Here is a 14383-nt window from a genome sequence, read left to right as displayed (position 1 = left end):
TCTCTGTTCCTCCCAGAACTAGGTTCAACATGAATTGCAATATGAATATGAGACAGTGAATTATAACAGTGACAAGGATCTTCCTTCCGATGTCTGATTTTTCAAGCAGCCCTTTTCTTTCTGTTTCCCACCTGCCTTCAACTCTTTCTTCTACAAAAGTTCAGTTGGGGTGAACGTTTAGTGACTTAGAACATCATTATTTTAAAATGATCCCAAAGCGGGTTTGATTATATGCAAAGCTGCATATTTATTTACATTTTCTAAAATGTTCTAAATTGGTTTCTTATGTTTGAAAGAAGGGGAGCTAGTTATAAGACAACAGAACTGAAGTAACATAAGAAAGTGCTAATCATTGCAAATCAATGTTGGAAACATGCAAAGCACAAAGAATCAATTTCATAAACTCAACAAATTATTGACATGAATAATTCCTAATTCTTGCATCTATGTAACATCAGTGATCTGTGAGGTGAACTAAGATGCTAAATAAAAAGTAAACAATAAGGCAATTTTTCCAAGCCAAAAAAATAAGTTTTGTTTTATTAATGGTGAAATGTCACCAATTAATGTTTTTCAAATAAATGTTTCTTAAACTTTTAGTGCCTACTATTGCTTGTAAGTTAATAAACCCTAGCAGAAAACAAAATCATCAAGGAAATGGTAAACAAATATTAATGGGAAAGTTCACAGGAAATTTGTATAACCTTAATTCTTAACATGTCTTACGAATTTTTAAGATGTAAAAGTTTATTCTTGGTGTTTGTTAATTGAGTTTATTAACCTCTCACAAATTCGAGGAATTTTATTCCCTAAAGGAACGTGAGGAACACTAGTAGTTCATGGAAATGCTGGAGATGCACTTGGCTGGGAAGGTAGGATAGACTGAGGAAGTCAGACTTAGCATAAGAACCTGGTAAGCAGTGGATCAATGTTAGCTGTTTTCACTTACTGCACTAGTATAATCAGTTTGATGATACATACTTTAGCCCCAGCTATTATTTAAGACCTGGATTAACATTTTATGTTCTTTTTCCTATGCAGGCTGGGAAAGGGTTTCTTCGGGCCTTAAAAGCTACTCCAAAGGCAGTGGCAGACTTAATTCCAGTTGATACAGTCGTCAATCTCATGCTAGCTGTAGGATGGTATACTGCAGTTCACAGGTGTGGATGCTCAAGTGGGCTTTCAAAGGTTTCAAGAGGGGCAGAGTGAATACATTAAGCCCATTTTCCAAATATAGACATTTCATTATACAAGACCCCAAATGTGTGAAAGTGTGTATTTCACTATTTTATGGAGTTCCTAATATGCCATCATATATGCATTGAGTTGTTTTATAAATACAGTTTAGTACTTGGCTACTCATAAAGTAATAAAACCTTTAAATCACTTAATGGTAAAATTCTTGATAACCAAAAGGCTTTTCTTTCTATTCAGTAGTCTAAAATTCAGCTTTCTCTTTTAGGGCAAAGGAGATAGAAGTTGATGAAATGAGAGAATATATTTTTTAATTGAACTCTGGTAAATGCCAAAAGTTCAGTCACGGTGTGTGGGGAAGCTTCCTGGTACAAAGGAAAAAAATTAGGTTATTCATATATTTGGGTCTGTTAGTGAATGGTAAACAGAATTAAATTTTTCTTATGTGAATTCACACATATGTGCTCCATACTATGTCACTCCTATTTAACATCTCTTTCACACACACACATACACACACACACATGCTTTTCCTAGTCTTCTTCCATTTTTTTTGTTAACCCAGAGACAGAATGAACGATGGAAGCCTTTCATAGGTTGCCTTAATCAGATGAATTACTGAAATCAATCTGTCTAAATATTATTTTTCCTTATTTTTCTTTCATTAGCTTTCCATTTTGTTGTACTTATCTAATTTTTATTTCATTTTCCAGACCTAAGTCAACATTAGTCTACCACAGTACATCTGGTAACCTCAATCCCTGCAATTGGCACAAAATGGGTAAGTGCTTTAGCCATGTAAGTCTATAATTACCAGCATCTGGCACAGAGAAAAAATTGACAAAGTGTGTCATGGAGCTTAGAGCCTATATGGGGAGGAAGACAAAAAGTAAGTAAAGACACAAAATAATGAGATATTGTAAATGTGTGGTAGTTAACTACAATGTACAAAGAAAGGAGTCAGTGGCAACATGTACATGATTGTAAACAGTAAGGGGTCCACTGGCTATAAAGATTTTAAAAACGATGCAACAAAGCAAAAGTTGGCAGTTACAAAGAAGGTCAGTGATAAAATACTGAAATACTCCTTCCTGCTGGAGCAGTGGCTCCTACACACACCCCTTCCCTTCTTGATATGTCACTGAGAATGCGACGTGATCTATGACCAATGAGATTTAGAAAAGTCAGGTGATGTTATTCCTTTGTTATTGAGCCATCATACTGATCATTAATTTATGCAGCTTGCCTCTCAGGTGTGCAATAACCACTCCACTAGCAATTTGTAAAAGTGAATAGGAATCACTATGGGAGAAATAAAAACAACACCCAAGACTCCTTGAACCCTTGGGACCACGGTCTTGGGTGGTGCTGAGGAAACTATATTTTTAATAAGCATCTAGATGATTCTTCATGCTTGGTGAAATGGAGAAACCCTGTGCTATACAAATGATTGATTTGTCTGAATGTAAAGGACTGGATCTGTTCAATGTATAAAACCATAGAAATAGAGTTGAGTACAACTTAAACATCTAATGATGGTAGAAAGTTCAAGTAGGGAGTTTGGCTATTCTGTAGGATTTCTTAGTGCCTACTAATGCACACTTTCTTTCCCTGTTACATAGGTAACACTACCTCTACACATTCCAGTGGTAAGCCATGGTGCTGCACTGAGAGTTCTATTGTAGGGCAGCTAGACACTGTGGCTCATTTTATAATAGGCTTTGAATTGAAAAATGCTTTTCCAAGAATGAAAAATACCTGGCATGCAGGTATTTTTCTTTACTCCTCTTAAACCTATAGCAAACATTGTTCACTGATACAACATTGTATTTCCCTGTGCCAAGGCTCTATTCTAGATTCCCATCTAATACAGCAGTTCTGAAAGTTATTACTAATTAATTTGATGTTGCATTCAAATTAAATTCGTTTGTGTTTTCTATCAGGGTTCTTAGGAGGGATCAAAATGCTTCCTACTAGGAGCAGTAGCCATGCCATAGGAGGATGAATATACATAGCCTCAGGTGACATTACAAGGAGTGATAGACAGCTGGGTCAGTGAACACGGGATATCAGAATCTCTTATGCTATCAACCTGTGCGTAACTTTTGGTTATGCACAGAACCAAATGTTTTAATAATGCTACATATGTTTTAATAAATGTCTATGAACCAGTGATTCTTGAGACTCTTCAAATTTTAAACTATTCTGCCATTTTTAGGATAAACCCAAGTGGGTCATAGCATGTTATCTTTTATATATTCTGTTTAATTCCGTTTGCTGATAATATATTTCCCTTGTTGTTTTCTATTCTCTGAAAGTGTTTGTGTAAATATTGGAGCAATCTATTCCTTGGAAACTTGGTAAAATTACCTATAAATTATCTGGATTTGTAATTTTGTTGTGAGAGGATTTTTTATTGCCTCAATAGTTAAAGAATTTTGCAGGCTTTCAGTTTCTACTGGAATCAGTTTTAGTAAATTATATTTGTCTCTTTTTCTAAGAACTTGTCTGTTTTAAAACATATTCACATAAAATATTTCATATTACATCATTTTTTTGTCCTAAACTGTATCTGTAATTATGTTTCTCATTTAATTCATAATATTTATGTGTCTTCTCCAAAGGGTTTATTATTTCTTTTTTTCAAAGAACCAACTTCTTCTGGCTTTATTGATTCTTTATTATGTTGCTTCGTTTTCTACTGCATTGATATATATTGATATATTGCTTTATCTCTATTTTCCCCTTCCTCCTGTTTTCTTTGATTATTTCTTTCTTCTTCTTCTTTTTTTTTTTTTTTGAGACGGAGTCTAGCTCTGTCGCCCAGGCTGGAGTGCGGTGGCGCGATCTCGGCTCACTGCAAGCTCCATCTCCCGGGTTCACGCCATTCTCCTGCCTCAGCCTCCCGAGTAGCTGGGACTACAGGCACCCGCCACCACACCCAGCTAAATTTTTTTGTATTTTTCGTAGAGACGGGGTTTCACTGTGTTAATCAGGATGGTCTTGATCTGACTTTGTGATCTGCCCACCTCGGCCTCCCAAAGTGCTGGGATTACAGGCGTGAGCCACTGTGCCCGGCCTCTTTCTTCTCTTTAATTTAGAAATACAGCTCACGAATATTCAACTTTTCTAATACATGCATTTATGGCTTTATATTTCGCTCAAATGTCACTTTGGCTGTATCCCACACATGTGGTTGTATGATGTTGATGTTATCATTACTCTCTAAGCATTAAGCATTTTTCATTTAAATTCTTCTTTGACCTATGAGGATGCAGAAGTGCAGTTTTCAATTACCAAATTAAACTTTCTACATGTGCATGAGTTTCTACTTGTACTTCAGATCAGAAAGACAGTAGCTTAATGGTTAAAAGTCTTGGGCTTTAAGATCTAATAGACTTGGATTCAAATCATAGCTCATTCATTCACTCCAGTATTCATTAAATAGACACTATTCCTGGGCTAAGGATATATCACTAAACAGAAATCCATGCCCACATAGATGTTATATGCTGGTATGGTTCCTACCATTTAGTAGACTCCACTACTTACTAGTTGCGTGAACTTGAAAAAGTCACTCAGTTTCTCCTCATAGATCTTTTTTTTTTTTTTTAAATCTGTCTATGAGAATAATAATCATTCTATTCCACGGAGCTCTTGGGAGGATTTAATGAGATAAAGTGCTTAGCACAGTGAACATTTCAGTAAATGCTTGCTATTACCATTTGGACAGCTTTCTCAGAAAGCCATTCCTAACCCAGCCTCACCCCTCCCCTTCCTGGCACACAGACAGAGCTAGAGGCTTCTTTTGTCTTCCTCCAGAGCATATTGTACTGATCTCTAGCATAATACTCAGGCAAAATATTGTAATCATAAATTGTCTACATCTCCCACTAGATTGCCAATTCCTTAAAGACAGGGAATATATCATATGTATTATTAATTTTTTTTTACCTCAGCACCTACCACAATGCCTGCAAGTGTTAAATGCCAAATAAATGTGTTTGTAATGACTAAAGGAAGGATTGGTATAGATTTAGGAAATGGAAAGTAATTGTATGTTGCTGAGATATTTATTCATTCATTTAGTCAAAAAATATTTATTGGGCACCGATTACCTGCCAACCACTTTCAAGGTACTATATAGGTTGAAACAAAATAGACAAAATTTTGTCATGGTACTTAAATCTTAGAAAAGAGAAATATACATCAGATATGGTTGAGAGATTGCAGAAAAATAAAACAGACTAAAGAAGTAAATAGTGATGTGTGAAGGCTGCTGTTTTATATGTGATGGCCAAGGAAAGTCTGTCTGATAAGATGTCATCTTAGCAGAGACCTGAAAGAAGTGAGGGGGCAAATCGGAGGGACATGTGGAGGAAATACCCAAGTAGAAGAAACAATAAGTGCTCCAGCTCTTTAATCATATTCAAGGACAGCAAGGAGGCCAGTATGGCTGCAGCAGAAGCACTGAGAGGGAGAATGGTAGGAGATAAAGTCAGAGTGGTGGGCAGACAGAGTGAAGATGCAGAGACTGCAAGGCCTTCCAGACCATGGCTGTGACTCTAAATGAGATGAGATTCCACTGAAGGACTCTGAATGGAGAACTATCTGTAATACACTCTGAGTTACATTTTACAAGAATCACTGTGGCTGCGCCATGGAGGTCAGACTGTAGGAGTACAAGGGTAGTGGCAGAGACCACTTAGGACAGTACTGCAACACTCCAGGCTACAGTAGTGGTTTGGATCAGAGACACAGCAGGTGGAAATTATGATTCTGGGTATTTTTCAAACAGAGAGCTGATAGATTTTGTTAAATTGTGTGTGAGTTGTTAAAGAGAAGAATCAAGGATGAACCCAAAGTTTTTGGCTGAACTACTAAAAAAAATTGAATTACCATTTGGTTAGAGGTAGATTAGTGAAGAAGCAAGTTTGTGTATGTATTGGGAAGGGGGTGGTTGGTAGTCGGAGTATCAGGAGGCCAATTTTAGAGCTGTTAGATGTGAATGTCTACTACACATCCAGATGGAAATGTTGACCAGGTATATGGATATATATACATCAGAATGTCAGTGTTGAGATCAGAATGTCTTATGCTATTAACCTGTGCATAACTTTTGGTTATGCACAGAACCAAATGTTTTAATAATGCCACATACGTTTTAATAAATGACTATGAACCAATTGATTCTTGAGATTATTCTTTGTATAGGATTTATATTTTCAGATAGATTTCAGCTGGTATTTTTTTAAGGCGGGCAATAGTCATATTACCATAATAACTGATGTCATCATAATTGAATAATGAGCTTAGGCATATGCTTTGAAAACAAATCTACATACATTAAATAAAATTGAATTCAAATGAATATCTTTTGGAAAGAACTACTGAATTCACAAATGTACATAAAAAGTTCTTAAGCTTAATCTAAGTAATCATATAAAAAGAAAAACACTATTAGGAATAAAACCCTGGATACCAGAGTGGACAATTGAGTCTAGCATATTCCCAGGGAAGTATCTGAAGTAAACTAACACAAAGAAATCTTGCCTTGAGAATCTTTAGAATCTTTTACTTAAACCTTTACTAAAGAGTGAAATAAAATGTTAAGAAACTTTCTAAATGGTTCTGAAAGTAATAGTCCAGCCAGGGAAATAAGATCTCTAGCCTCTGTCTTGGGGCTTTCAGAATAGACTAGATAACCTTAGAATTAAATGCAGATTCACGTTTTTCTGAACAGTATTTCCTTGTATTGACAAGTGTTTCCCCAATAATTTGTTTTACAGTAAATGTTTCAGATAAAGAATCCAATTATTAACCTATTCACACTGTTTCAGTTTGCAGATAACCACTTGCCCAGCACAAAAATCTTTATATTGTTCTCAGAAATTGATTCTTGACTCTACACAACAAATCCTTCGTCTTTATTGTTTTGACCCCATTACAAATGCTTTCCACTATGATGGACTTATATTCTCCTCTTCTCCTCTAGCACTTACTTTCTTTGTTCCCCAGGAGTCCAAGTCTTGGCAACCTTTGAAAAAATCCCATTTGAGAGAGCTTTCAGGAGACCATATGCTAATTTTACCAGCAACAACTTCACATCCCAGTACTGGAATGCGGTCAGCCACCGGGCCCCTGCCATCATCTATGACTGCTATCTGCGGCTCACTGGAAGGAAGCCCAGGTGAGAAGCTGAGTCAATGGCTTTGAAAGTGTCACTGCCCCAGAATCTTCAGTGCTTCCTTCAGCAGAGGATTAAAGGAGACAACTGAATCTTACCCATATATACAGATTGAACACACCTAATCTGAACATCTAAAATCTGAAATTCTCCAAAATCCAAAATGTTTTGAGTGCTGATATGATGCCACAAGTGGAAAATTCCACACACCGTACCTCATGTGATGGGTCACAGTCAAAAAAACGTTCAAAACTGTTTCATGCATAAATTATTTAAAATATTACATAAGATTACCTTCAGGCTATGTGTATATGGCTAAGTATGTATGAAACAGAAATGAATTTTGTGTTTAGACATGGGTCCCATCCCCAAGATATCTCATTACATATATGCAAATATCCCAAAATCTGAAAACAATCAAAACCCAAAACACTTCTGGCTCAAGCATTTCAGATAAAGGATACTCGACCTGTATAAGTTTTCAACAAACAAAGCAGTCATAGAGAGAAGTCACAAAAGACATTAAAAATGTTCCAGCACAATAAAGGAAGGTAAATGTTAAAGAGCTTGATGAATTCAGCAAGTAATCATTCATGCAAAAAGAAAAGCAACTGAGACTGTCACTAGGGTTTTCTGAATAGGTAGATAATCTTAAATCTACAATAATGATGACAGCCTCACTTAGAGTTTACTGTGGCACTCGTGGGACTAAGGCTGATGTATGATGATCCCATTTTCATTGTCACAGTTACCCAAGAAGATATCCTCATCATTCCAATTTTACAAAAGGGGAAACAGAAGCTAAGGAAAGAATCTGAATTAGTCTCAAAGGAAGTGACAGGAAGGATGTGGAGAAAGCTGAGTCTCAAAGTCAGTATTTGGAACCAGATTTACTGCCACCTAGAGATGAGAGGAAGAAATTAGAGGGAACACAGTGTGCTGATGCTAAGGCAGCTGTCACCATCTAGCTGTGTGACATAGGACATAGCCTTTATCTGTCTCGCTCAGATACTATTGTGTCAGAGTCATCATTATTATAATTGCCTAAGGCAATTCTTGTGATCAAGAATCAGAAGCATGAACAGTACTGCCTTCTGGGCTAGCCCCTTTGTAAGGGAGGAAGTCTTCGTCAGCGTGTTTGTCTTCTTTATTAGCAGTGCAAATGGCTAAAACTTAGCCAATGTAGAGTGAATGTAAATTGTTAAGAGACCTCATTTGGAGCTCAGAACTCAGTTCTTGAGCAAGGTGAAAAGGAAACATTGTGATTATGGGGAAAATATTTGTATGGAGCTCATTTAATAAAGCTAGGAAAAGAAGAAAACCCAAATATTGTAAGCAGAAATGCTAAAGGTTTTAAAATATGTCAGGATTGGAAGAGGGCCTGCATAAAGAACAAAGTTCAGTTAGGAAAAAAGAGAAACACAGAAGGAAGAGACACAATAAAAACCTGTATGTATCTTGTGAGAAGTCAAACAGTAATATTTGTGGGAAACGGGTTGGTTTGTTGTGCGGTATGTATTTTAGCAGTAATCTTTATGGCAGAAAAAGTTGAAATCCTTCTAGACCCTTTCCTTCTCCAGGTGTCCTTGTGTATACTCTTCTATGCTTTTACATCCATATATGGACATATATGGTTTGCTTTGCAGTAGGGGGGTATGTGTGTATATAAATCAATTATATGTATTTTACAACTTTTCCCACTAATTTTCCATGAAAATCTAAGTCATCCTGCCCAGTGTTGCCTTTTTTTTTTTTTTCTACTGCAAACAACAAGGCAATGAATATCAGTGTGCATGCCTCTTTCTAGAATGTGCCTGTGTCAGGAGAGGATGCTGAGGAGGGAGACTGCTGGATTAAAGGGTATGTGGATTTTGTGACTAGTGCCAGGTGACCCTCCCTAAAGGAAGAACGTCAATTGGCACTGCCACAACAGTGTATGAGGGCTACAAAACTGGCTTTTTTTTTTTTTTGAGACGGAGTCCTGCTCTGTCACCCAGGCTGGAGTGCAGTGGCGTAATCTCGGCTCACTGCAGCTTCTGCCTCCTGGGTTCAAGCGATTCTCCTGCCTCAGCCTCCCGAGTAGCTGGGATTACAGGTGCCCGCCACCATGCTTGGCTAATTTTTGTATTTTTAGCTGAGATGGGGTTTCACCATCTTGGCCAGGCTGGTCTCGAACTCCTGACCTCAAGCAATCCACCCACCTCGGCCTCACAAAATGCTGGGATTACAGGCATGAGCCACCGTGCCTGGGTGAGGGGTACAAAACAGTATTTCTTACCCTCATTAATACTTTGTAAAAATCAACTTCTGAATTGTCAAACTCATAAGCAATGACATCTTTTTGCTTTTTTGATTTACATTCCTGATTGCTGGAGGGACTGGACTGTCATTTGTTTATTGGACATTTAAGTTTTCCCCTCTGTGGGTTGCCTGCTTCTGCTCCCTATTTTCCTGTTAGGTTGTCCTTCTTAATGTATGGGAACATGTGTGTCTCAATACATATTTCATATAGTTTTTCCAGGTCTGTTTCTTTTTAGCTTTGACTATAAAGCCTTTTGTAATATGAGTGAAGATACATATAATGCAGAGCTTAGGAACATGGAGTTTGGAGTCAGACTTATAGGATTTAAATCCTGGCTTCACCAATTTAGCCGTAAGAGTCCTAAATTACTTCATCTCTCTAAATCCTAACTTCCTCTTCTATAAAATGGGCATAGTAATCATAATCTATTTTATAGAGTTTAATATGAGTGCTTAGAATATAATAATCCCTAAAAGATATTTTAAATTTTTATGTGGTAAAATGAATCATTGTTTTCATTCATAGCTTTTGCATTTTGTGTATTAAGGAGACCTTCTTGGCTGGGTGTGGTGGCTCACACCTGTAACCCCAGCAGTTTGGGAGGTTGAGGAAGGAGGATCACTTAAGCCCAGGACTTCAAGACCAGACTAGGCAACATAGCGAGACCCCATCACTACAAGAATAAAATTTAAAAACGTCGTCCAGGCATGGTGGCGTGTGCCTATAGTCCCAGCTACTCGGGAGTCTGAGGCAGAAGATTGCTTGAATCCAGGAGGTCAAGGCTAAAGTGAGGCATGACTGAGCCACTGCACTCCAGCCTGGGCAATAAAGCGAGACCCTGTCCCAGACAAACAATAAAGACCTTCTCTATCTGAGAGTAATACAAGTATTTTTTCTAAAACATATCATTAGGTTGATATAGTTCTGTACATACAATGATATCATGTCCAACCATTATTTTTAAAAATTAAAGTAAATGTATTGAAATCACATCAGTTGCATCAGAGTTGGAGAATGGCTAAATATTTAGATAGTAATAGTAAAGTGGAACCCTATTATGGTGCTTATATCAGGCACAATGATGTCTATCTCATGCCTAAGAAATCTCCTATGATACAGTAAGAGAAATACCTCATGAGTCATTAGGTATATGAGCATTAACTTTGACCAGAATTAAAACCAAACCCCACAATAGCATCATAATTACTGAGCCAACTATAGTAATCACTACTAGCAAGACTGGGTTAACTAAAAATCAAGTGCTTTAGAGGCCAAAAGTGATTTGTAGCTAAAAGACCTAGGTTGGGCATCAGCTATGGGATCTTGAGCATAATCTCTCTGTAAAATGGAGATACATAATATAAATCCTGACTATCTCACAGCCATATTGTTAGGATCAAGTAAGATTGTATATGAAAGTTTTTTGAAAATTGTTATAAAGTTGGGAGGTGCACAAAGAAGATCTGGTCTAAGTCCTGACCACAAGATTGGACAGTATGGTTCATCTTGGGTAATGGGACACAAGGTAGTGAGATTACACAGTTCAGGTTTTTTGAGGTCAGTTAAAACTGGGTTGGAATTTGACTTTGACACTTTATCTTAAGCTCATGTTACTCATTTGTAAAACTGCAGACTCACCTAACAAAGATGGTACCAAAATTAGCAGAGAGAATACTTTGTAAAGTATCGGGACCATGCCTAACACAGAATAGGTTATCAACAAGAAGTTTTTTTTTTTCTTTCTTTTTAAATCTCCACTATGATTGACAACTGCTTTTGATTCACCAAACACTGATATAGTCAAACACTTCTGCCCAAAAGTTATATACTAAGACCTCAGGTCCTATCAATTTTTTAAAATACAAGAACGTACAATAAAGATGAGAAACAAACCCAGGCGCCGTGGCTCATGCCTGTAATCCCAACACTTTGGGAGGCCAGGGCAGTTGGTTCCCTTGAGCTCAGGAGTTCAAGACCAACCTGGGCAACATGGCAAAACCCTATCTACAAAATATATAAAAAATTAGCTGGGCCCCACTGTGCTCCAGCCTGGGTGACAAAGTAAGACGCTGCCTCAAAAAGAAAGATGAGAAAGTTTTCTAATTGTCTACATCAGAATTCAAAAAACAAACAGTATGTCATTCAAGCTGAATAGTTGGCTCACTTTAAAAATAGGTTTGCTATTCTTGAGAAATAGGTGTTAGAAAAGGAGTGTGATAGTATTAAATGCCTAACAGAACAAGCTGCTTTAGATTCAGCCCTTTTGTTTTTCTGTTGAATGAACAGCGAGTTAACGTGGAAGGAGAAAAAAGGAGTAAGAATTTTAATAAGGAATGGGAGAAAAAGACAGGGATAGTTTTTGTATTTTCTTAAAAATAATTTCTCATACATCCCTGTAGACTGACAGGGAAGCAGCTATCTGTGGTGCGCTGATATTTACTCCTATCTGATGGTTCTCTCAGGATGACAAAGCTCATGAATCAGATTTTAAGAACTGTTTCCATGTTGGAGTATTTCATCAACCGGAGTTGGGAATGGAGCACATACAATACAGAAATGCTGATGTCTGAGCTGAGTCCTGAAGACCAGAGAGTAAGTATAGCACTGACTTAAGCAACAGGAAAATGCTACTCACTTGGAATTTAGAATTATTTGACTTGGAAAGCTGATGAATGGATAAGACGTTTTGGTTATAGACACAGATTTTGTTTTGCTTTGTTTTTCTAAGAAAATCGGTCAATACTATCAACACCACCATAGGAAACAAATTTAATGTAAGTAAGAAACATAGGTTCTTGGACTTTGGTTAAATCTTTAACTGCTGATCTGCCGACATGTTTTATCTACTGCACTTCAATCATTTTGTCACTCGTTGGTAGTTATCATTTCAACAAACCCTTAATACCTCTGGTTGGCTGTGTTCTTCCCTTATCTGCCACGGCATATGACGTCAATGAAAAATAGTGATTTGATTGCTCATAAGCTCTATCATCCACTATTCTTGTCCAATCAAAGTTGTTCTGCCTCTCCCAGCTACAGTTCCTTCCTTACCTTGTTAAAGCGAATCCCTAGACCTATGCACTCTGCCTCATCTCAGCCCTCCCTCCAGCAGCAGTGCTGCATCATCGATCTTCCTCCCTATAGGATTTCTCTACAACAGTTCAGACTTTTATTTCTCAAGAAAGGCCTTCAGCTTAATTCGTTAGCATTAGCACCACTTATTTAATTTCTTGGCAGTCACAAAGGATAAGTCCTAAAATCTTTGCATATTCTGAAATTCACACACATAGAAATCTTTTGTACATTATACATGTTCCTAGCCTTTTTCTCAGTCATATATCCCCTGAACATCTCTGTATGCAACTGGTCAAGTTTTTAACTCAATTTTAAGGCTTTCACTCCATATTGATTGACATTTCCCACTAAGAAACAATTTTCTAAAATGTATCTTCTATTTTGTACCTGACAGCATGTAGAAGAAACCAAGTCACGCTGGGGAGTAAGTATCAGATGGCTAACTGACCTTGCTTGCCAGCTAAGGGTTTCACTTCTATCTATCAAACTTATTGAGCATGATTCAAATCCAAGCCCTAGAATTATTTCCTAAGCATTATCCATGTCAAATATAATAAATATAATAGGCCAAAAAAGGCAAGATTTAGAGGGATATTTTATCTGAAATCATTGCTACCTCTCAAAGTGATGCGAAATAGTTACTCAGAAATGTTTACATACCACACATAGACAAAATTCTTCTAGCACTAGTGTTTGAAATGAATGATGATTAAGCCAGTTTATAAATCAAAAACAAATAAATTCAAGCTATTGTAAGTTCTTTTAAAATTTAGCTTTAAACTCTGTGTAGGCTTATCCTTACGTATTTTCTCCATGGAATTTTCCTGCCTAAATGAGCTTAGGTTCATTTCTGACATTTTACTATTTTAAGCTTTCAAAATTTTGTGAAAAAGAATCAAAGCTTCAGTGGATTTAACATATGCTCTCAAAAATATCTTAGCAAAAGTAATAGTACTAAATGTAATTGCCAAATTCTGGTGTGGCTCAAAATTCAGTTTGAATTGCCATATGGAATCAAGATTCCGAACAGGGCCACTCTGAAATCCAACTTAGAAATGTTAAACAGTATAAAAATAAAAGCCTCTGCTTATATGAATGACTAAGCAATATTAATGATACTATAAAAACCATATCCAATCAAAGTGATAATGGAATTTCTTTCAAAAAGTAATTCATCTTTTGGACAAGTCTTTGAAGCACTCTGGAACTCACTAATCTCATCTGCTCTCTTTATTAATACTCTAAATCTCACAAAGGTTTGAGGTATCTTGCAAAAAACACACATAATGAAAGAACAAAATAGAAATAAAATAAAATGCAAAACCAAGGAAATATGAATCAGAATATGAAGTCACAGCTAAAAATTTAAAAAGAGGATGTCCGTACATAATCTACAGGATCCTATTAAGTTGCTGTAGTTAATTTAAGCAGTGAATTTGCTCTTGAGCTTTCTGGTAGCAAAGTGAAAAGGAAAATATAGTTTCATGGGACTCATTGTTCAAAAGGAAGAATGAAGAGAAATAAAAAAAAGTTATCAAAGCAAATACATTTATGACTTTTTTTTTTTTTTTTTTTGAGACAGGGTCTTCTTCTGTGCCCCGGTTGGGGGGCAGTGGCGAGATCTC

The 14383-nt window shown here is 36.8% G+C and overlaps 1 protein-coding gene across 1 annotated transcript in view; it reads left to right on the top strand.

Moving 5' to 3' along the window:
• The window catches only part of FAR2 (fatty acyl CoA reductase 2), a 195935-nt gene that overhangs the window by 176018 nt on the left and 5534 nt on the right, over positions 1 to 14383 (top strand). The window contains exons 7-10 of the mRNA XM_011934101.1: positions 1042 to 1160; positions 1908 to 1975; positions 7213 to 7384; positions 12146 to 12275. Of these exons, the coding sequence (XP_011789491.1) occupies positions 1042 to 1160; positions 1908 to 1975; positions 7213 to 7384; positions 12146 to 12275 (489 nt within the window). The remainder of the gene's footprint in view (positions 1 to 1041; positions 1161 to 1907; positions 1976 to 7212; positions 7385 to 12145; positions 12276 to 14383) is intronic.

This window comes from Colobus angolensis, unplaced genomic scaffold (assembly GCF_000951035.1).
Source record: "Colobus angolensis palliatus isolate OR3802 unplaced genomic scaffold, Cang.pa_1.0 Scaffold131, whole genome shotgun sequence".
Lineage (NCBI taxonomy): Eukaryota > Metazoa > Chordata > Mammalia > Primates > Cercopithecidae > Colobus > Colobus angolensis.
Note: the sequence above shows the minus strand (reverse complement) of the source record. Positions and strands in the feature narration are given on the sequence as shown.